The sequence below is a fragment of the Rhipicephalus microplus genome, chromosome 1, assembly GCF_043290135.1.
Source record: "Rhipicephalus microplus isolate Deutch F79 chromosome 1, USDA_Rmic, whole genome shotgun sequence".
NCBI classification, from domain to species: Eukaryota; Metazoa; Arthropoda; class Arachnida; order Ixodida; family Ixodidae; genus Rhipicephalus; species Rhipicephalus microplus.
Genome location: NC_134700.1, coordinates 84,967,834 through 84,991,516, shown reverse-complemented (window position 1 = coordinate 84,991,516; position 23,683 = coordinate 84,967,834). Strand labels below are relative to the sequence as shown.

The 23,683-nt window shown below is 43.9% G+C and overlaps 1 protein-coding gene across 1 annotated transcript in view; it reads right to left on the bottom strand.

Annotated features, from left to right (window-relative positions):
• Positions 1–4,264: 4,264 nt before the first annotated feature.
• Positions 4,265–23,683, bottom strand: part of LOC119178611 (uncharacterized) — a 243,067-nt gene continuing 223,648 nt past the window's right edge. The window contains exons 42-49 of the mRNA XM_037429824.2: positions 23,069–23,180; positions 19,776–19,877; positions 19,082–19,219; positions 17,981–18,121; positions 16,123–16,344; positions 6,341–6,508; positions 6,121–6,271; positions 4,265–4,404 (exon numbers count right to left, since the gene is read on the bottom strand). Coding sequence (XP_037285721.2) covers positions 6,137–6,271; positions 6,341–6,508; positions 16,123–16,344; positions 17,981–18,121; positions 19,082–19,219; positions 19,776–19,877; positions 23,069–23,180 — 1,018 coding nt within the window. The 3' untranslated portion in view covers positions 4,265–4,404; positions 6,121–6,136. The remainder of the gene's footprint in view (positions 4,405–6,120; positions 6,272–6,340; positions 6,509–16,122; positions 16,345–17,980; positions 18,122–19,081; positions 19,220–19,775; positions 19,878–23,068; positions 23,181–23,683) is intronic.

Sequence of the window (23,683 nt, the reverse complement as noted above, 5' to 3'; positions counted from 1 at the left end):
CTACCACAAAGCACTTCAACTGCAAAGCTATTAGCGCTCGGACTTCACAATACATTTGATGAGTTGACTGAGGCACAAGTAACCACCCAGATTAACCGCCTGCTACAGACGCCAACCGGCAGAAAACTTCTTCAGAGGAACGGCCTCAGTGAACAAGTACAGGCACATAGAAGAGCTAAAAAATTGTCGTGCTCAGTCAGAGCCTGGTACAAAATATGCCCCCTACCGAAGAACATGGACCCAGTTTTACATGCTGGAAGACGTAAAGCAAGAGCCGCTTAGATAGATAAAAAGACAAAATATTTGAATACGTCGAGATTTACTGACGCTGCACCATATCAGGCAAATGCAAAGAACATGGTGGCCGTGGTCACAGACCGAAAAGGAAACGTCACAAGTTGTGCCTCCATAGCCCAAGCCTCTATCACAGAAGCGGAGGAGATAGCGATCGTGCTGGCAATCAAGGAGGGCTGGGAGCGAAAGGCCCCAATGACAATAATCACAGATACGAAGGCTGCATGTAGAAATTACGAAAAAGGTAAAATATGTATGAAGGCCTTCCAAATTCTAACCAAAGCTCGTAAGGACTTCCCAATTGAATACACCCAAACCATTATCTGGGCGCCAGGGCACGAGGGCATAACCGGGAACCAGTTTGCGGATGAGGCGGCTCGAGGCTTCACAAATTACCGAGCTTCCTTGCACACTGCAATAGAGAATCCAACGCCCCTAGACCCTAACTTTGGTACAATTCTTCAGTATTACAGGGACAATAGAAAAGTGTATCCAGCACCGCATAAGAAACTCACAGCAATGGAATCAGTGGCATTATGCCGAATCCAAACAAATACATTCACGAATTTACACAGGCTGCATGCATTCCACCCCACAGCATACAAAGATATATGTCCGTGGTGTGGGGCCACACCAACTCTGTTTCACATCACATGGGAGTGTACGCATCACAATGAAGAACACCACAACATGAACAACACAGAGGAACAATGGGAGGCGCTGCTGTCCAGCTCGGCCATTGTTGATCAGCGCTGGCTGGTCCAACGGGCAGAGATGATGGCTAGGGTCAGCGGAGCCCTGGAATAGGGGCCCGACCATTTGGAATGCTCCGTGTTATGCGCAAATAAAGTTTTCTCTCTCTCTCTCATACGCACGTGCCACACAAGCGCCAGCAAATCGAATGCACTGACAGTCGCCATGGCCAGCTGCAGTAGCATCCAGGCAGTTGCAAGGCAAAAGGCAGTGAGAAAGAAACAAAGCATTTATATTTACAACGTATGTGCAGAACGTCAACGAGGAAGCTGGCCGACGCTAGATGCGCCGGCCTTTCATAGGTGCCGATACGCTGAAGGAGCAGGGAGCAGCCCCGATGTTGGATGCGCGCGGCGTCTCTGACAGACAAGGATGCGTCGAGTGTCTCTTCGAAAGCACCCTGTGACCTTAAAAGACGCACACAGTTTTTCTGAAAGGGACACCATCACACTCGTCACTACAGACCTGGTGTGACGTCACGACAACTGTCGTTGCTTCTCCTATTCTGAAAAGCCAGTGTTTTTGTGCAAGCGATGGATCTACATCGTGAGAGTGGGCATTCGATACACTTTTAGAAGTGAATTAAAATATATTCTACACATTTTTTTTTGGTCTGATCCTTCGTGTGGAGAGTCCTTGCATAAAGAGGAAACCCACAACAGGCTTTGGATAGCCTCGAAATTTGGTGTTATTACTCCAAGACGTTAGCCCGACTGTATGGCTGTACGTATCATGGGAACACGTGCAGGGTAGGAGGGGGAGGGGGTCAAAAGTTCCTGCAGGCCACAATCCCTTCGAAATACGTGGAATAGTAGCCTGAAAACTTTTGACCTACCTCCTACCCACCCCTGTACATAATGTTCATACATTTGAATAGCCCGCACTGCAACCACTATTGCCATTTCACGAACATTACGGTTTATTTGAAAAGCGCTGCAGTTCTGAGACCTAGCATGGCTGTGTTGTAGATTACTTTATTGCCAAGTAGAAGGCTGGGGTTTGATTTCTGCTGGAACCCTGACATTTATTATTAAAAATTGTCAGCTTTTTCTTAACCTTCTCGCATGATGGTTGCCAATGTCTGCTCTTGCCATTCCTGGGTCAATCGCCAGTGGCATATATACCTGAGGCACATTCCCACCCAAGGGGATGTGCTTTACATTTGGTGGAAAGGGTTTGATGACATATACGACAGGATTGTGGCATTATTCATGTCATGACCAGGGAGTTATATTCATCAAGCCATCTTAAGCTCCCGTACTAATTTTGGTCTACCCAATTAAGTAAAGGGGGTGATCATGAGAGCAGTGTTAGATAGATAGACAGAAATTTTGGTCTACCCAATTAAGTAAAGGGGGTGATCATGAGAGCAGTCTTAGATAGATAGATGTATGGATGGACAGACAGACAGACAGACAGACAGACAGACAGATAGACAGATAGACAGATAGACAGATAGATAGATAGGTAGGTAGGTAGGTAGGTAGGTAGGTAGGTAGGTAGGTAGGTAGGTAGGTAGGTAGGTAGGTAGGTAGGTAGGTAGGTAGGTAGGTAGGTAGGTAGGTAGGTAGGTAGGTAGATAGGTAGATAGATAGATAGATAGATAGATAGATAGATAGATAGATAGATAGATAGATAGATAGATAGATAGATAGATAGATAGATAGATAGATAGATAGATAGATAGATAGATAGATAGATAGATAGATAGATAGATAGATAGATAGATAGATAGATAGATAGATAGATAGATAGATAGATAGATAGATAGATAGATAGATAGATAGATAGATAGATAGATAGATAGATAGATAGATAGATAGATAGATAGATAGATAGATAGATAGATAGATAGATAGATAGATAGATAGATAGATAGATAGATAGATAGATAGATAGATAGATAGATAGATAGATAGATAGATAGATAGATAGATAGATAGATAGATAGATAGATAGATAGATAGATAGATAGATAGATAGATAGATAGATAGATAGATAGATAGATAGATAGATAGATAGATAGATAGATAGATAGATAGATAGATAGATAGATAGATAGATAGATAGATAGATAGATAGATAGATAGATAGATAGATAGATAGATAGATAGATAGATAGATAGATAGATAGATAGATAGATAGATAGATAGATAGATAGATAGATAGATAGATAGATAGATAGATAGATAGATAGATAGATAGATAGATAGATAGATAGATAGATAGATAGATAGATAGATAGATAGATAGATAGATAGATAGATAGATAGATAGATAGATAGATAGATAGATAGATAGATAGATAGATAGATAGATAGATAGATAGATAGATAGATAGATAGATAGATAGATAGATAGATAGATAGATAGATAGATAGATAGATAGATAGATAGATAGATAGATAGATAGATAGATAGATAGATAGATAGATAGATAGATAGATAGATAGATAGATAGATAGATAGATAGATAGATAGATAGATAGATAGATAGATAGATAGGCACATACCAAGAGTGCTTGCACTGTGCAAAAGGAATGTTTTGCACTTAAAATTTGTGTCACCCCAAAATTTATAGTATCTGTGATCGTATCACCAAGATTTCTCGGTACCTATTTGAATAGGTGCTTTCAAGTTTTAGCACCTCTCCACTGCAGTGACACCATATTCACAGGGGTTACATGTGGATTAACATACATGCATTTCGAAAACTTCAAAGTTTGCACCAATTTAAATTCAAATCGAATGAAATTCAACTACAGTAACATTCCTTCAAACATTCATAGGATTTGAATATTCGCACAAGCCCAGTGTGCACACATCCGGAAGAAGATACAAGTACATCATGAAAAAAGTATTTATTATTATTACAATGAAATTCCTTATATGGTTGGTTCAGTAAGATAAAAAAAAAAAAACTGTGCGTCCTGCACATGTACTTGCAAAAAAGGATGGCGGCATAATGTACATTGCTGAATGCCACTGAACCTAACTTATAACTTGCAGCACATTTTCTGCAAATGCGTAACACAATTGGTACATGAAGATTGTGTGATGTCATACTTGCAACGAAAAATTTAATATTTAAACTTATGCATGTGTATTTTATGAGAGTTTTCATAATGATGGTTCTCATTAATTCTCACTAATGTTGTGAACAGCATGTCCTAATTTCTTGTCATCGTAGCAATTGGTGTGTGTCAAAAGGTCCACCTATGCCCTTTTCTTTCTGTTGCAGCTCGCAACATTAAGCTATGACTTTCTAAATCTTCGTTTCCAATGGCAAAGTGGAATAGTGGGCTGGAGCACCAGTAGAGGTGAAATCGATAGATCTTCAGTAGCTGTTCTGGACCTGTAAAAAGAAGGAGTACAGAAATTTGGCATGGTTTAACACAAGATGCAGCTACAAAATACAACATAAAAATTGTAAGTACTGCTGCAAAATATTATTCATGGAACAATGTTCAGTCATAAGACAACTGACGATACAGTTAGTGACTCAGAGCAAACCCACTGTGTTACACGTGCTTGGTGAATTAATTTTCTGAGCCAGATTGAGGGTGTATGTTTCAGTATGCTGTCTCAAAACTCCCCTTATCCTGTTTCTACAGCTGCCCATCTGAGTCGCTGATTGTTACTGCACGCCATCAGTTTTTTCAGCATTGCCTAAGTATATATATTGGCTGATATTGAGTTAATAAATAATTAGGTTTTTGTTTTCAAAAAGAAATACATTAAATTTGTTTTCTATAATACAATGTGTAAAACTATCATTTAAACTGTTTTTTTTCCCTTAAAAAGGTGCGCTCTTATTTCCTAGCTATTTCGGTTTTTTACTGCGAATACGCTCTTTCTTTGCCACTCAGCACTGTGTAGCCTGAAGTACAACTCAGGGTCCCATAAAGCACACTTTGGAGAGAGGAAGCTGTTAGGTATGGCATCGAGAATGTTGCCATGTGATATGGTGTCGACGTGTTCTTTCCGCAAGAGCTGTCTGGTCTTTGTACAAAAATAAATTAATGCCTGAGCTCTTGTGCACGTGATGCTGGATGGAGCATATTAATAAGTTTGTGGACTGTGATGTAAGAATTGTCTTTCAAATACCGTTGTCTGCTGCGAAACCTAGATAGGGCAGAGTGGCAGATGCATCAAAAGAGCAGAAATTCACACTAACTGAAGATCAACTATCTACCCCCACAAACTGTTGCCACGAGTTTGGCTGCTCCCCATTTTGAAGACGAAATGATTTCAACTCATTAGACACAGCAAATAGCCCGAGAAACAGTCGGAGCCTTCTATATTGAAAGGAAAGGGAAGTCATGGGTCAGCAGGCCGTCGATCAACTTGAGTGACATTAGACTCGATTATCTAACACTTGCAAGAGATGATGCATCGAAAGAAACATGATGTGACCCTTGTCATCTGTAATTTTAGTTGTTTAGCATTTTTTTTGAGCTACATAGTTGAGTTAAGCCTAGATATTTATTATTGTTTCTTCAAGAAAAACTTTCAGTTGAAAGTTGGCCTTGGTCCTGTTTGCTTCTTTTGTTTCGTCTCTTATCTCCGTTCGCACTGCACTTTACATGTGATGAAGAGCAAGAGGTTTCCAGCTGACTTCGAAATGTAATTTTAAATTTTTTTTCGCATGTCGCGCATGAATATTTGGCTCACATATTGGCAGATACTTCCACTGTTGGTCAGCATATCTTCTGACAATTTTCAAGAAGTTTGGCAGGACCCCTAAAGTTCTGCCACCAAGCCAATTCTATCACTGTTGCTCAACCGTACATGTCGGTCTCATGTCCTCCGCCCCATGTCTGCTGATACCAAAACAAACAGCAGTGCTCAAAAAACACTACAGAACATCTCAACTGACGATGAAATTGTTCTGTTTATTATGTGATTTACATAAAGAAAACACTCATGAGTCTATATGCAATGGTGAGTTATGTCTATATCGCAATATTACATAGTGAAAACAAATGTTGCAATGCCTTCTTTATGCTATGAACTTGGTGAGATATGTTTAAATAAATAAATAAATATGCCAGGGCCATGGCCACCTCACATCAGCAGCTTCAGAATTAATGGAGACGTGAAGCCCTCAGATGCTGGGAAAGCCAACGTTCAATCTTTTCCTCTTCTGGCACGACAAACAAGCGGTCTGCTCTTTCTTCCATCTCTGTGGCCAGCCGCTCCAGCTCGAGCAGCAGTTTCAACTGCAAAATTGAGCAGTGTGATGTGTTTAGGCATGTTGCCCTGATCAGAGAAAGTACCTAATGGCTCACCGTGTCTGGCTGGCTTGGATGAGATTTACTTTTTGAGGAGCTTCTGTTGAAAGCATGACCGTGCAGAATGCGAGCCTTGGTTCTAAGGTAGCGGAAGTATTCATGGAACAACATCCCTGGATATGTCTGGTCAAGACGAAGGTTTTGTTGCAGGAGAAACCGTGCCACCTGGTAAAATTCAGATCACCAAAACAGTGTGACATACTTCATAAACAAATGTGCAGAAATTTGCTCATTGGTACTGTGAGTGTAAATAACTTCCTGATAATGCAATTCATCGAAAGAGAAAACCTGCCTGAAAGGCTCTTCATGTATCTGAGTCTATGAAGAATACGAATGTTAAACTACCGAGCTACAGATGTGGCCTTATCTGTCAGTGAACTGTTGATTGCATGCATTGAAACAGCAGACAGCAACACATGGAGGGTTATCGCTTGTGTGAAGAAGAAGATGTGCCTGCGGCGAGCAGCATCGCCAACGCCCAGCTCTCTCGGCTCGTGCCTCGGCTCGCTGCTGTGCTGATCTCTGCTGGACGGTTCTTCACGCTGTCTTGCCGTTGTCGTTATCGACTAATAAACCTCGTCACATTTGGTGGAGAGTGCTGTTCATCCCCGTCGCTACACCCTGGAACTGCGAAGCCGCACGCTACCACCCGTCATGACTGACAACGCTAACCTATCGGCATCGTCGCCCCAGTTCAACTGCCCCGGCCATCCTAGGCTACGGGACCCGAAAGTCTTCAGCGGTGCGGATGGGACCGACGTGGAAGACTGGCTTGAGCACTATGAGCTGGTGAGCGCCAATAACAAGTCGGATGAAGCCGACAAGCTCGGCCATGTCATATTTTATCTCACCAGCGTCGCAGAATTGTGGTTTAACAACCACAAACACAATATCCCCACATGGAGCGTCTTCAAGACGTCATGTGCTGAAGTGTTTGGTCTGCCGGCTGTCCGCAAGCAGAGGGCAGAACAGCGCTTGCGCGTCTGCTCTCAGCAGACTGGCGAAAATTTCACCAGCTATATTGAGGATGTCGTCGACCTTTGTCGACGTGCGAATGACACCATGCCCGAGTCGGACAAGGTCAAACACATCCTGAAGGGCATCGACGATGGCGCATTTCAAATGCTCTTGGCTAGAAATCCGAGCACAGTTTCTGAAGTCGTCAGCTTATGTCAGAGCTACGACGAGTTGAAGAAGCAACGCTCTCTGATTCGACAACCTCAGCGTGGTGGTGAGTCACTGTCCAGTTTCGACACCATGCCTGACAATTCACCATTGCTTCAGCAAGTCCGAGCCTTCGTCCGTGAGGAAGTCGCCCGCCAACTTTCTCTAGTGCCTTTTGCTCACGAGACCACCGCCCGTCTACCCGCCCCGCTTCGCACTGCTATATTGGAAGAGGTTGCACAAGCTGTTCCCCTTGCGCACTACGAGCCGCCTCTATCTAGCCGTGTCCACTGCCCGCGTGTTGCACAGCTGGTAGGTGCCTCTGCCGCCTATCTGCCAGCGATTCAGCCTGTAACCGTGTCCCTAACGTATGCAGCGCAGCCTGTGGCTCCTCCTGTCGCCTGTTCGCAAGAGATGCAGCCCGTAGCCGCCCCGCTCACATACGCAGACGCTGTGCGTAGGCTTCCGCAACCGCCCTACACCACGCGCTCACAGCCCGCACACCTGGCTGCTTATACTGCACCTTGGGCGGCAGCACCAGTCGCCAATCCCTGGAGGACGCCCGATAACCGACCGATTTGCTACGCCTGCTTCACTCCCGGACACGTTGCTTGCTACTGCCGCAGTCGACCTCAGACGTTCGGCAACTATGCCCGGTCATCGCAACCCGGCAGCCAACCCTTCGTTCAATACGGGCGGGTCTTGTCACCTCGCTATGCCCCTACTGACCACCTTGACTTCCAGCCGCAGCGCGCACCCTCTCCTCGTCGGCAATCGCCCTCCCCCATGCGTCGCCGGCCCGGACCTTCCGAACAGGAAAACTAAGCACCGCAGTTCAAGAGGCAAGAACTGCGCCGTTTCCAAACTGTCTAAGCCCTCGCCCCTCTCCTACTAGCGTGGTCGCAGTAACTGTTGAAGGTTATTGTACTTTCGCCCTTGTGGACACCGGCGCAGCTGTTTCTGTTATTGCCGCTAATCTCTGCCGTTTATTGCGCAAAGTCACGCCGCCGCTTTCGGGACTGTCGCTCCACACCGCAAGCGCACAGCAAGTAACGCCTCTCGCAGCCTGCATTGCAAGAGTGTCCATCGAAGGCAATCTTTACATCGTGGAATTTATTGTTCTCGCTGTCTGTTCGCATGACGTCATCCTCTGGTGGGACTTCCTATCCCGCCATAATGCCGTCATCGACTGTGCTCGCGCCCAAGTTGAGTTTTCACTCTTGTGTGATGTCCCATTACTTGACGCTCTTCATCAGCGGGCGAAGTTGCTCGTTCATGAAGATACCGACATTCAACCTAGAAATTTTGCCATTGTTCCCGTTTCATGCAACGCCTACACTGACGCTACATGCCTTTTTATGCTTTCCGATATCTTCAAGAGTCGTCGAGCTCTGCCGCTGCCTTTCGCAACAATTGACCTTGCCGCCGGAAGAAGCAATATGTTCATAAGCAATCCGCTTTCCACATCTGTCACTTTGCTTGCGGGGGAATGTCTCGGCCGCGTGCAGGATTTCGACCCTTCGGCTTTGGTTGATGTCCCGGATGACTACTGCGACCACCCAAAATCACTGTCGGCACTCGAAGAGTCATCCAAGGATACGTTTTCTAGCGCCATTGCCGACACTCTCACTCCCACCGAACATGCCGACCTGCTGGATCTTCTGCAAGAGTTCAGGAGTTCTTTTGATGTGTAGCAGCCTCAACTGGGCCGCACGTCACAAGTCAAACATCATGTTGACACCGGCCTACACCAGCCACTACGTCAAAGACCATACCGTGTCTCCGCTAAAGAGCGCCGCGTCATCAACGATCAAGTCGAAGATATGCTTCGTAGAGACGTCATTAGACCATCTCACAGTCCCTGGGTGTCTCCTGTCGTCCTCGTGCGTAAGAAAGACGGATCTATCTGATTTTGTGTGGACTATCGTCATTTGAACAAGATAACCGGCAAGGACGTCTATCCTTTGCCGCGCATTGATGACGCCATGACACCCTTCACGGAGCGGAATTTTTCTTGTCGCTAGATTTGTGGTCTGGCTATTGGCAAGTCCCAATGGCTGAAGCCGATCGCCAAAAAACGGCATTTATTACACCAGACGGACTATACGAGTTTATCGTCATGCCCTTTGGGCTTTGTAACGCGCCTGCCACGTTTGAACGTCTTATGAATAATACGCTACGTGGCCTCAAGTGGCATATGTGCCTCTGTTACCTCGACGATGTCGTGGTTCTCTCCCATGATTTCCCTACACACCTCCTTCGCCTCAGGCACGTTTTGACTTGCCTGACCAACGCTGGCGTGCAGCTTAACCTGAAAAAATGCCGGTTCGCTGCACGCGAGCTCGTCATACTAGGCCACATCGTGTCCAAACACGGCGTTCCCTGACCTGGCAAAACTTCGAGCAGTCGCAGAATTTCCCAAGCCGAGGACCATGAAAGAACTTCGCAGTTTTGTAGGCCTATGCTCGTATTTCCGGCGCTTTGTTCGCAATTTTTTATCTATCATGTCACCATTAACCCAGCTTCTTCGTGGTGACGTAAACCTCTCCTCCTGGTCCCCTGCGTGTGACGTTGCCTTCACTTCTCTACGCCGTCTGCTCACCTCCCCACCTATTCTTCGCCACTTCGACCCGACGGCTCCTACCGAAGTGCACACCAACGCCAGCGGCGTCGGGCTAGGCGCTGTCCTCGCTCAACGAAAGCCCGGCTATTCAGAATACGTTGTAGCCTACGCTAGCCGCACTCTGATGAAAGCCGAAACTAATTACAGCGTGACAGAAAAAGAGTGCTTGGCTCTGGTGTGGGCGCTTTGAAAATTCCGGCCATACTTATACGGCCGCCCGTTCGATCTAGTAACTGATCACTACGCGCTTTGCTGGCTCTCCACTTTGAAAGACCCTTCTGGCCGCCTTGCGCGATGGGCACTCCGAATCCAGGAGTACGACATTCGCGTCGTGTACCGCTGCGGACGCAAACACTCTGACGCTGATGCCCTGTCCCGCTCACCTTTATCACCAGATCCGACGTGCGGAAACACTCGCCTCGAGACCTTGTCATCGCTGAATCTCGACTTGATTGCCACCAAACAACATCGTGACCGGTGGATCGCATCTCTCATCGAATATCTATCTGGCACGCCCAACCTTCCAGTATCTCGATCCCTCCGACGTCAAGCTTTCCATTTCACCATCCGTGATCAACTCCTTCATCGACGCAACTACGCTCCCGATGGCCGCCGGTGGCTGCTGGTCATTCCACGCACTTTACGATCGCAAGTATGCGCCTCTATTCACGACGATCCGCAATGCGGCCACGCAGGAGTGTTCAAAACATATGAACGCCTTCACCATCGCTATTACTGGCGCGGCATGTACAATTTTGTACGCAAATTCGTGCAGTGCTGTCCTGACTGCCAGCTATGCAAACCAACACTGCCACGTGCTACTGGCGCCTTGCAGCCACTTCCATGCCCTGCCAAGCCATTTGATCGCGTCGCGTTGACCTCTACGGCCCCCTTCCATTGACATCAAATGGTAATCGGTGGATTATAGTGGCAGTTGACCACCTGACACGCTACGCCGAAACAGCCGCTGTGCCGAGCGCTACTGCTCAGGATGTCGCCTCTTTCATTTTACGTCGCATTATCATTCGACATGGTCCACATCGAGAGCTCCTTAGTGACAGAAGCCGCGCTTTCCTCTCCGAGGTCGTCGAAACTCTGCTTTCGGAATGCCACGTCATTCATTGGAAAACGACAGCATACCACCCGCAGACTAACGGGCTAACGGAACGGTTCAACCGCACGCTGGGTGATATGCTCTCAATGTACGTGGCATCTGATCATAGCAACTGGGACCGTGTTCTCCCGTACGTCACATTCGCATATAACACCGCAGTTCAAACCACCACGGGATTCTCACCTTTCTTTCTTCTCTATGGACGCGAGCCTTCCCATACAATCGACACCCTACTACCCTACCGTCCTGATGCTTTCGAGTGCCCACCTGTCTCCGATGCTTCTCGACAAGCCGAAGAGTGCCGCCAGCTCACCCGTGCGTTCACCTCAAAAGAGCAGCAACGCCAGAAAGAACACCGTAGCACCGCCCTTTCAGATCCCAGCTATGCCCCAGGGTCTTTTGTGTGGCTCGCAATTCCACACCAAACACAGGGACTCTCCTCGAAACTTGTCCCCCGGTACGAGGGGCCTTACACCGTTTTGGAGAAAACCTCTCCAGTCAATTTCCTAATTGAGCCAGTTTCCAGATCGGACGACATGCGCCGGCACGCACGTGACATCGTCCATGTTTCCCGACTGAAACCATACCATGAGCCTCTGCCTGAAACTTCTTAGGTCGCCAGGATGGCTCCTTTTTCAGCGGGGGCGATTGTGAAGAAAAAGATGTGCCTGCAGCAAGCAGCATTGCCAACGCCCGGTTCTCTCGGCTCGTGCTTCGGCTCGCTGCTGTGCTGATCTCTGCTGGATGGTTCTTCACGCTGTCTTGCCGTTGTTGTTATCGACTAATAAACCTCGTCACACTTGCATGATGCAGTCTCTTTGCAGCTTGCAATGTGGTAGAGCATTGGAGTGCTCCAGTGCTTGGTTTTGACGCAACTTTTTGCTGCCACATAAGTGTTTGAGGTGAGCAGCTCGTAGCTATTATACATCTCTAAAGCTCATTAGACATATCCTGGGGCTTGTTTACTTCCTCTGCCTCATAACCAAGCAAACATGCAAAACTATTACAATGACAAAAACTAGAGTTCTAATTCATAGTGCTTTGTTCCTGAAAAAGTTCGAAGAGCATATGCCGACACAAGCGAATAAAAATGAAGAATGGTGTTCAGGTTCTTCTCTATTTTTCTCCTGTCGTGTCCATTCCAGAATGGAAAGCCGTGTTTTACAATGAAACCTCAAAAAATTGCATAATACTGTACTGTAAGTATGTCATCATTTGCAGACTATACATGAGAACACAAAAAGTACTGTTTGCCAGGCAAGCCAATGAAGCATCTTATTGCATTGCATCATTACCAGAAGCGGACCAAACTAAGATGCCTGATCTGATTAGCCATTGACGTCATCACACAGATTGAACTCGATGTTTTTCCTAGAAGCGCTATTGAAACTCCCATGAGAAATGAGGTCCAGGACAGGCAGTCACAGGGCAATGCAGCTGGTACTCTTTTTCAGTCTTCTACGTTAGTTTTGATGAAGCAATATTGTAATTAGCCAATTATTCGAGAGTTTGATATATAGAAATTGTTGCTGAAAATCAATAAATAGTATCACAGTTATGAGACTGTGAGATATATTTTCACAGCTAAGTTACACACCTGTAACATTGTTTACTAGTGTTTGTGGAAGTCCTTCAATTTTACAAAATTAAAAGATTGCGCAGATGAATACAGTGATCTTGCTAGCCAACTGTGCAATCCTCAGTCTACATCAACAGACATAATTTTAGATCCAATGATTTATGAAAAACAAATATTCCACAAAAAAAACTGCCATCCTCGCAGAAGTTAGCTGTTAGACCTGCCTTGCATCAGTTCTTCGCTGCATCTTTGCCACAAAAGCCCCTTTATAATGTGGCATCCACACAATGTTGTTATTCTAGTATGGCGTCATATGGTATGATAAACTTTAATCAGGTCCTGAAGATCAACCTTCAAGTTTATGCTGGTGGCTTGCACGCTGGGACAGTAAGGTTTAACCTAACTGCCATATCGTGGCCATTCTGAACGACCTGCGCTTGATCTGAAAGAGCTACATTATAAAGGGCTCTTTGCCACTAGCTTCTTTCTTTGTCACAGTCTGTGAAAGCCACAGGACACTGCCAAAGAATATATGGTTCAGAGTAGTGATGCCATTACACTTGCCACAATTTATTTAGACCTCTCTCTCTGGATATACCCTGGTAATAAAGTTTGGATTTGGTTAAGTTGTTGTCTGCAGCAACCGCAATTGCAGAGTTTCCACTTGAGATCTGTTAAGCTTAGCGTGCGGCACTGGAAATTCTCTTCTGTTCTTGTAGTAATGCTTTGTGAATAAGTTATATATGTAAGTGGCCATCAGGATTGTAGGAAGCCTAAGCCAAACCCATTTCACCAATGAAAGGAAGCTAATTACCCTAATACAAAAAGCACTATGTATGTGGCTGCCATTTTGAAAGATATTATGCACAGCTAATTCTGAAAATTTGAGTCAGACAACACTGGTGTTAAATATTGTGTGAACTACTAAGATAGTCGCTATCATCATCGAGGATTAGACCGGCATTCGGAATAAAGATAAGGTCGACGGGTGGGCTTCGCCATGGGCACGGCGGCTCATCCCTTTCTCAGCATTTTGGTGCCGAAACCCGGGAGGAAGGACCTTCGGAGGTGAGACGGAACCGCCTTCACGAATTTCGACTGCCGTCGTAGCCTCGAGGACTTTTCTGAAGGTGCCGTAGGCAAAGCTGATGTGCGAGGCCTAACCACCGCTGAGACCTGGGAGCCGAACTCCGGTTGCAACTGAGACCACCAGGAGCACCCGTGGACTGACATGAGTACAGGCATCGTCTGGAGGTTCGCGAGACGGGAGCCCTCACGTCTACTTCGGCTCCGTCCTGACTCGCCCTGCACGACGAGGGCCCAATGTTCACAAGTGAAAGCAGTCCATAGGTCAGCGACGTACATCTTGACAGCGCAGCCCCGTGAGTGCAGGCATCGTCTGGAGGCTCGCGAGCGGGAGCCCTCACATTTAATTCGGCTCCGTACTGACTCGCCCTTCACGACGACGGCTCGATATTCGCAAGATCACGAAGAACGACAGACCGACAATTTACGGATGTTCGTTTTGCGAACCGTCTGCGATGGATGCCGAGTTGACTCCGACTTCGCCTTGTGACACGGCCGGCCAGTGACTTCTCACGTTTCCGACACTAGATCGGATCATGGAGGCCCTCTACGAACGGCGGAATCAAACACGCAAGGCCGTCACGCAGGTGATCGCAGATATTGGACAGCTTTGGCATATAAACCACCCATCAATATGTGAGTTGAAGAAGTTTCACCGAATTTCGACTGAACAGTATGAGCTTCTCAGAGGAATCGATGAGGAGATTGCGAACACAGTTGATATCGATCATTCGGAAGCGGAAATGGAAGAAGCTGAATTTTATGAACGCCAGAACTGGTATCTGAAATTTAACAGGTATGAGTAGATATTTTTGCCCATTGTATGCGCAGTTTTCTCCAATTTGTATTTTTCTGCTCCATTTGTATTTTTCTGCTCCAGTTGTCGACAGGGCGATATGGCAGATTTTAAAGCCTACCATAGTCAGAGCTTGTAATTATAATACAGACTTAAGCATAACAACTGTTGAAACGGCCCAAGAGTAGCATGGAAAATTTTTCTCTAAAGTGCCACTTCGCGGCAACACGAATTTCACCTATAACGATGGTTTCTTTGCAATAAAAAGTATACTGCCGTGAAGCCATCTTTTCAAGCAGATTACACAAGAGCAAGAGGTGATAAGATTTGTTCGTTTTGAATATGGGAACTGCAAATGCTTACACTGCAAGCAAAGTGAACATGAATATCACATTATTCATCAAATACTTGAAAACATGCAGCATTCGCTGGAGTCTTATTCCCGAGAAACACACTACTGTGATTACATGCAGATTCGGCACCAAATGAAATGTGAATGACAGAGCGCATGGCCCAAGCATTATCAACGGTATAGCCCATGCCATTCATTCATCACCAAGGACTGGTGCACACATCCGGTTTGTGGGAACTGCCTGATCCGCTTATAATGCGATGTTTTTGCTTGCGTTCTAGTTTTGATACGGTGATGACAGGGGCCAGCGTGGGCAGGCCAATTGCTTTAGGTTGTTTCATTTTTATTTTCTTTTATTTGTGTATCCTTTGTTTTGAATTTGAAAAGCAAAAATATCGGACTGTAGGGAAATTGCATAGTGCTGCCAGACCAGATGTGCGGAGCGAGTTTGTTCATTGTGATGATTAGAGGGAGTACACAACACCTTCTGTAATGCTTACGCCATACGCTCTGCTGTTCGTCTTTCATTTGATGCCGACTGTACTTGAGATTAATGCCCCAAAGCCACAGACAACTAAATTATTTTAAAAGAAGGAACGTCAGAAGCCCTTAAAGCAAAAGTGTAAGTGTGTCCTTACACAAAACACGGTGTGAGATTTAAGTGGCACTAAAACCCACGCGACCATCAGTGATGAAGCGGCGCATGGAAAGCAAATAGCCTGTTGTGACATGCGATCTCATCATTATGTCACTGTTTGTCAAAACTTGTGCCGTCATAATGGCATCATCACATGCTGTCACGTCATCACGTAATTGTACAACATTGTCACTTCATCAAACAAGGGCCCATCTGAAGCTAGTGCAATACTATGTGAGATAATGAAAGCATCTTGGAGAAAGGGTGGTGTAATATGAAGAATGACTGGGAGGAAATTAAGGGCTGCTCTCTACAACATAAACACTTAGAGGGTGTCTGCACTCTACTGCTGCTCCTGGTAACATCTATGGTCTAGAAATAGGATCATCTCTTGTGAAGAATATTAACAAAGTGTGGAAACTACTTACCAAAGCTGATAGCAGAGCTCCACTGAATAGTGCTGTGAGCATCCCGATTAAGCTGACAATGTGGCTGTTCCCCACAGACTCTCCAGTGTTTTCCGAAACTAAATAGGGCATTCCCAGGAGGTGCCGTGTTGCAGCGAGAGTGGCACGAAGTAGGCCTCTTTCATGTCCTTGTTTTGGTTGCAGCAGCCAGGATGATGACACAACATATAATAACCAGCAGAGCTAAGCAGAAAGAATAAAAATCAAAATAAATGCATGGCTTTGTCAAAACCAGCCACTCAATACAAAACTGTAAATGTGCTAAACATATAAATATTTTACTGAGCACTGCCAATACGAGTATACTTGCAGAAAACATGCATGCGATACAGGTCGACATTCCTCTATTTGTATGAAAATACAGATTAGAATGGAGCTGAACACAAATGAAAATGCTAAGTGATATCAATGTTCTAATTTTCTGACTCCAAATGGCCAGTTAAAACATTCCTCCAGAAAAATTCACAACATGCCATTCGGGAGTTGATGGCTACAAGTTTATATAACATCTGGGGTTTTATGTCACAATAATGAGGACCTTATTTGGAGGGCTCCTGAAACTTCGTCCATCTGGTTATTCTTCAAAATGCACTGACATCGCACAGTACACGGTCGTCTACCATTTTGCTTCCACTGAAATGCAAAAGCTGTAGCTGGTATTGAAGCTGAAATCACTGGGTCAGCATACCAAGCTTCATAACTGATTATCCGCTTTGGCAGACAATGGCTACAGAGTTAAACAAGAAGTTTACAGTTCAATCATGAATAGCAGTAGCCACAATCCAAGTGTCATACTTGGAACAATGATCACAAACTTGTTTGCAAACATATTTATTATACCTAGATGGTCCAAATTAGTACAGAACTAACCACTACAGCTTTTTTATAGTCTGCAGTGTACGTATTGCACTCCGCATGTTATACTAACCAACCTCTGTAGGAAAAAAAAGAAACTATAGTGTATCGACAGGACCTGACGGTTCAGATAGCTATGGAAGCGCTACTGGGCATTGTGTGATGTACTGGCCATTCCGAATGACTGATATTAAAGTGTCCTCATGTTTCTATATTTTTCATTCTCTTTCTCTAAAAATTTCAGTCTGTCTTGTTTTGAACGCCTAGTGCGAGGTGGGACTGACCTCGTTAACTTTCCTCTTCATCTTTTTTTTCTTTCTGCAAGTTACTGCAAAACACTATTTTTATGTAATTGTGTTGGAATCAGATCTGCTCATTCAAACTTCTTAATTTCAGTTAAAGACTCATGAGCGGTAGCTAATAAATTTTTACTCTCTATTTCCCTGTAGGGGTAATTGCTTGCCACCCCCTGATGGCACAACTATTAAAGATAACATTTCGTTGGCAACAGAATGCTTGCTAAACATAAAACATGTATGATATGGCCGGCATTTGACAGTCTGGCACTTTAATTTTTTAAATCCTTAGATAAATAAACCATTTCACTATTTTCTGCAGGATTTTCTGCATGAATATTGTATTTGTTTGAAGACACGCTTTCACGCTATACCTAAGGGCAAACTTTTGAAGTTTCAGGAAGGTTTGTTTCAATCCAGCCTACTTTTTTTTGCCTGATCAATATGTTGTTATTTATTGTGAACAACTATTCAAGTGTGCGTTTTTCAAGTTATGTGTGGCAATATACTTAAAGAACAGGTTGGGCACATGTCGATCCTGTAATGCAATGTCATTTGAATCAAACAGTGATGCAAATCATCAAATCGAAGAATTGACAGGAGACTTGAGTGATTCCTTTGGCATTGAGTGGACAAACGAGTAGTGAAACTGAGGGAAGGTTGCTTACCATAACATATACTAGTTGTTTCCGGTATGTCCTGAGCTGCAACAGCGCAGGAAACACGTGCTTACGCCTGCTTGCGTAGAGACCTCGAAGGACTCCAAGAATTGCCAAGAACAGCACAAATGCAAGTAAAATACGGCAAACCTGAAAAATGTCGCATGCAAGAAATTAAGTGTGAACTGAAAAGCCATTTTCTAAGCCTCACAGAAATACGCACAGTTTTATTCAATATGTATCTCTAAGCTAATATGTACTATAGTACTATAGATATATTTACTGAAAATCCTGAATTAAAATTTTCTTGCAATTAGAACTAGAATTGTAGATAGCTTAAACAATGACAGGCATTGAAATGTTGATAATCAGAGTGTCCATGAGTTTTTAGGGGCGAAGCTTCTTAAGCCGTGAGTTTGTCCCTTTAAGCTCGTCGTGGTTCATGGCCGCCTAATTTGATGACTCACTCAGCAGGTGCGGAAGGGTGGACAGACAGACAGACAGAGGAACAGACGTCGGATGGACGAATGGAGAGACAGACAGACATAAAAACAGTCCACAGTCTATGAATAGAACCCTCTGACGCTTTGGCCCACTCATCATCATTCACTCCGTGGATATGCTGCAATTTTTTTTATATTACTCGTAAAAAGGCATCTGCCTTGGTGTTTTGTCTACGTCAGCAAATCCATGTACTGTGACTCCAATATGTGGAACCACTTCACATAGATTGTGTGTATGTTGTTAATGCTGCAGCGCCACATTTTTAAGTTGACAAAAGCATTACTTGTATTGGGATACATGAGACAGCCATATATAAAGAGCCAAATTCAAACAATGTGGTATCGTTTATTTATCACTGCTCTGTGTGGTCATTATAAGTGTTGCCCGTTTGGCCTCCTGGACACGAGGTCAATTAATAAGAAGTCCCATTCTCCTTGTGATTCTTTCAGCTAGTGTATGTCTAATTACTAATAAGTAGCTCTGTTGACCACCCCCAGCAATTCTACACCCACATTGTGATACTAGGAATTCTTTCCCAATGAAAATGTATCTCTCAGGTAGTTGATGAGAAAGCTGATGCATGGCTGATACAGTTGGCTGGCTCACACTGTCCGTCACGGAGAGCGCTTCAATTGATGCAGACAAGTCCTCATCGCTGCCCAGGTGAGACAAGACGTAGCATCGCTGATTTGCCCGGAAGAATTGGCTAATGCAGTAGCATGTCCCACACAAAAAGAAGATCATCTGAAAATGATGTCGACGGGCAATGATGAATGCTCACCAGAAAACAATGTTCCCATAAGGACAACTAAAAAAATGCAATAAGGTTCTAGATTAAGTTCAATGTATTCACCTACACATTCTACAATGCTGCACAAAGCTTCTTTGTACAAAATACAGAGCATGTGGTATACAAATTTCTTAGATATATAGAAAATAGTAATAGCTAAGTTTTTCACTGCACTTTACTGTCTTGTTGTAGCTTACTGCCCATATAAAAATTTGAAACTGAAATGTTATGCTTTATATTGTAGCAATTGAGGCTCTTGCGGTGGCAAAATGGTGTTTGGAATTGTGACGTAGATATCAGTTATTTGCTGAATGTTGCTGAAAATTGACATTATCATACAATTATTGTGATTCATGAACACTTAGTTCATTCTAACATAGTGGTAAAATCTACTAGATGGTTACTATAGCTGCTTTCAAGACAGCTTCTCTAGTCTTTTTTCTTCTCATAGGTTTACATACAACAGTGCATAGATATAGAAGCTGCAAAGGCTTTTTTGTTTTTACCTACCTCATGCACATTCCAGAATCTCAAAAGCAGCCGCCATTTCATCTTCACACTCCTCCAGCACATAGACTTCAACTTGCAGCCAAGGATTGCAATAAGGCAAACCTAGAGCAAAACAAAAATATTATCAGAAAATTTTCACACTCTCAATAAAAAACGAAAGGAAGAGAGTAGGACAGGAATATTGATAAGTTGTAATATCAATAGCAATAGCAATGTATTGAACAACTACACAAAGCAGAGTTTTTAGATTTCTGCTGTGTTCTTTTGAGTTGAAATTTGCTTAAGAAAAAGATTAACATATTTTCTCATGGATGTATAAGTAAAGTAAACATAAACACATTTCATGTGATTACTGTGGTTGTGCTGTTACATTACCGGTTTGACAAACAACACAAACACAAGTGGAAAAACACTTAGAGCTTTCTTCAGCTCAGCACATTCTCCAAACAGTTTTAGATAAAGTGACTTCCAAGCCTAAGTGAGTGATAAAGTGGCATGCATCAAACCCATCAGTCAGATCAGCTTCCTCAGTCTCTACAGCTGCTACAAATTACTGCAAAGTTAGAGCACGCAGACGCCTATGCACTATGTTTCTACAACTATCACCACACCCAGCCGGAAGTGTGCTTTTCTGTACGTTACTCTCCACCCTTCCATAATGCATGTTCAACAAGTCCCCTTCAGGGAGGACACATACTGTAGAAAATTTGAAAGCTGGGCGATTTCGTGGGAGAGATGTAAACATTCACGACAGTAGTTCTGAAATGCAGTGCAACCACGATAGGGACAGAGAGAAAAGGTGAGAAACCACAGCAATGACTCACAAATGAATTTTTACTGAATGTGCCTTCAATAAGCGTTCAGGAGCAAGTGAACACTGTGGTTTGTTCTTTTTTCTCTTGGTCTGTGTTCTGATTGTGCTGTCTTCAAACATGTTCAAGCAGAATACACCATCCGCATTCGAGGGATGCATAAAAACTCATGAACACAAAGCCAGCATCCTTCACTTATTTATTCATTTTCGCAACCCCGCAGATCTTATACCGCTTGAACTTTAAAGGGAACCAAATGACGACGGAGTTATTTTTTCTCCAGAATTGCTCCTGTAATTGTTATATCAAAAATGAATTACCAGCAAATAGAAAAATAAACCAAGAAGCCAGTTGTAAGGCCTTTGTGTTCATGTATTTTAATGAACTATATTAATAGAGTCTTACTGTAAGGAAGCTTTTCATTAATTTAATCAACATTTGTACAACTCTTGCACATAAGGTCTGTTCGATTCACGTGCACCGATCGGAACTGATTCACGGCTGTGCACACGAAGTTCAAAAATTGTGCATTGTGAGTTCAATGGTGCAGGCACAGTGCGACACCCGAAACAAATGACTATGTGCTGATAAAGTGCTGCCCTTATTTCTGTTCGCTTAATTAACATCGTTCAACTAACACTGACCGATGGCAAACCGCACATGCGGACAATTTACGAGGTGCAAACATCTTGGCAAAACACAACGCGTTAATAAGGCGGGTACGGCACCTACGCCTAAGCGCTGCGTTGTCTGCTCAGCTGCACGCGCGGCACCACCATGCTGGCACTATCAGCATAGGAGGTGCAGAAAAAATGTGAACCAGTGCAGCACCTCTTCTGCCTCTTTTGAAACGAATGGCAGGGTTCAGAGGTCGTCAATGCCACACTGCTGAAATGAGTGGCAAGGTGCAACACCTTGCGAACTGGTTCACGTGGTGCAGGTGAATCGAACGGACCTATAATTACAATGAGGAAAGCGAATGGTCAGCCTTATTCATTAGCTGTCACATAACACTGCAGGCTTATCTTCACACCATTGGGCTCTTCTAGTGTCAGGCGTCACTATAGCTACATACTACTGTTTAAATTTAAGGGCTTTTTTTCTTGATAGAAAATGAGCCCTTTAACTTAAGACTTCTTTTCTTAACTCATTGTGAAGGTCTCATTCTGGCAGACTTGGTGCCTTCACGTAGTGTACGAGAGATAATTGGTCAACTGCCAGCTCATAATAAGATCACGTGCCGCGTGATGCCAACAGGCAAAAAAAAAAAGTGTTTCACACTTGCCATAATGGCTACAAGTGGTGCTGATTTGACACTCCCTCATTTAAATGCACTTATTGTGGGAGCATTTAAATGCACATACTCTATAAAGTGAACGGTGGGACGATCGCCGCAGTAGCTCAGTGGTAGAGCATTGGGCGCATCATTCGAAGGTCACAAGTTTGCTTCCTGCTGGCCGCAAGTCACCTTTTCTCTCACTCTTCTTTCTTCTCATATACATTACGATTACTTCTCTTATACTTTCCTTGGCACTATTTTCTAATAATTGCCATCCATAAGTACATGATGTAGCTTGAAGTATGCAGTTATAACACCCGACTGCTTCATTCTCAAAAAAAACTTGAGGATAGATAAGTAGCACATCCTGTGACAGTTTATACTGCGTCTGCTTTTTTTCTTGCCCTGATGATAAGATACTGAGAAATGTTTGGAGCTGGCTTTTCTACAAGGCAGAAGCTTAGGGAAAGGGGAAAATTAAAGAGATGAAAAGTTTTTGAGCAGAAGTTGTTGCTGGAGTCAACGTTCTGACAATGGGACAACAAGTTGACAAAGATGAGTCGACCATATGAATTGCTGGCTCCAAGAGCATTGTTCTTTCAAGGATTTTGCAGGTGACTTACACGTAATTTACAACAGCTCAAAAGCAGTCAGCCAAACTGATGATTGAAATGGTGATTACTTGGCAGTCTTTGCTCTCGTACCATAATTATGACAAGCAACATTCCATCCAAAAATATGTGCCAAAGTGAAATTAGTTAATTAGATTTGTTGAATTCATAAGCTGCCATAATTTGGGCAATGGTGCATTGTGAGAAAGCCAGCTCAATGCTTCTTCAAAATAATGCACTTCCATAGAAAATGAATATAGAAATTTATCAAACTACAGTTTACAGAAAAATGCATAGTAGGATCATCAGATTTCATTTTATATTGAACCATGCTTTAACGGCAATACACCTGAAGAGATCGGAGCAGTCCGTCTCAATGCTGTTGTTTATTCCAGCAAGAGAACTCAAGGTCCTCGATCCATGCATCATCCATCTTTTTCATTCTTTCTTGCATGTGCTATCTTAGCTGTTATTAACGTGCACCCTTAATCTGCACCTTTTTTTTGCTTAGTTCAGTGTATAACATCACACATTCTAGTTTATGCTACTTACACTACATTTCGGAAGGATATGTTCAAGTAAAAATCGCACCTCTAAAAATCCTGCCGTCAGCACCGAGTCCGAGCAAGAGAGGAGGTGCGCAGAAACAGAGACGTATAAATTGGTCCGATTACAGGCACACGTCGAAGCTACAGCCACAGAGCTTAAAAAGAAGACAGCAAACAAATGTAGTCAGTGGTGATGTATCGAATCTAGCTGTTATTGGTTCCTCCCATACTGTACATTGAAACAACAGAGAACAAATCTAAGCGGCGAAATCCCAGTAGCGTTTGGGCAGCCAAGAAAACATAATATTTAAACCGTGAAAAATTTCTCTCATTCTATTTACTATCACACCCACTTCCATACGTACTCAAGCACAATTATTTTGAAAGCTTTAGCATTCATCTTCGCCTGGTCTCATCTCATCATGACTGCTTTCTGCTCAACATCATTGCTGCAGTGGTTCTTATATGGGAGTGCGTTGACCCCACAGGGGTCGTAAAGTCATCTGCGGGGATCTGCAAAACTCATCCTGAAAACTAAAAAAAAGCTAACTTTTTTGCAGGCACAATGTGTCTCATGCAAGTGGACATTTCTTGTCTTTTTTTGTCTCATCTATGCATTGTGGCAGAGCTTATGCATTCTGGTGGAGCTGAGGAGAGT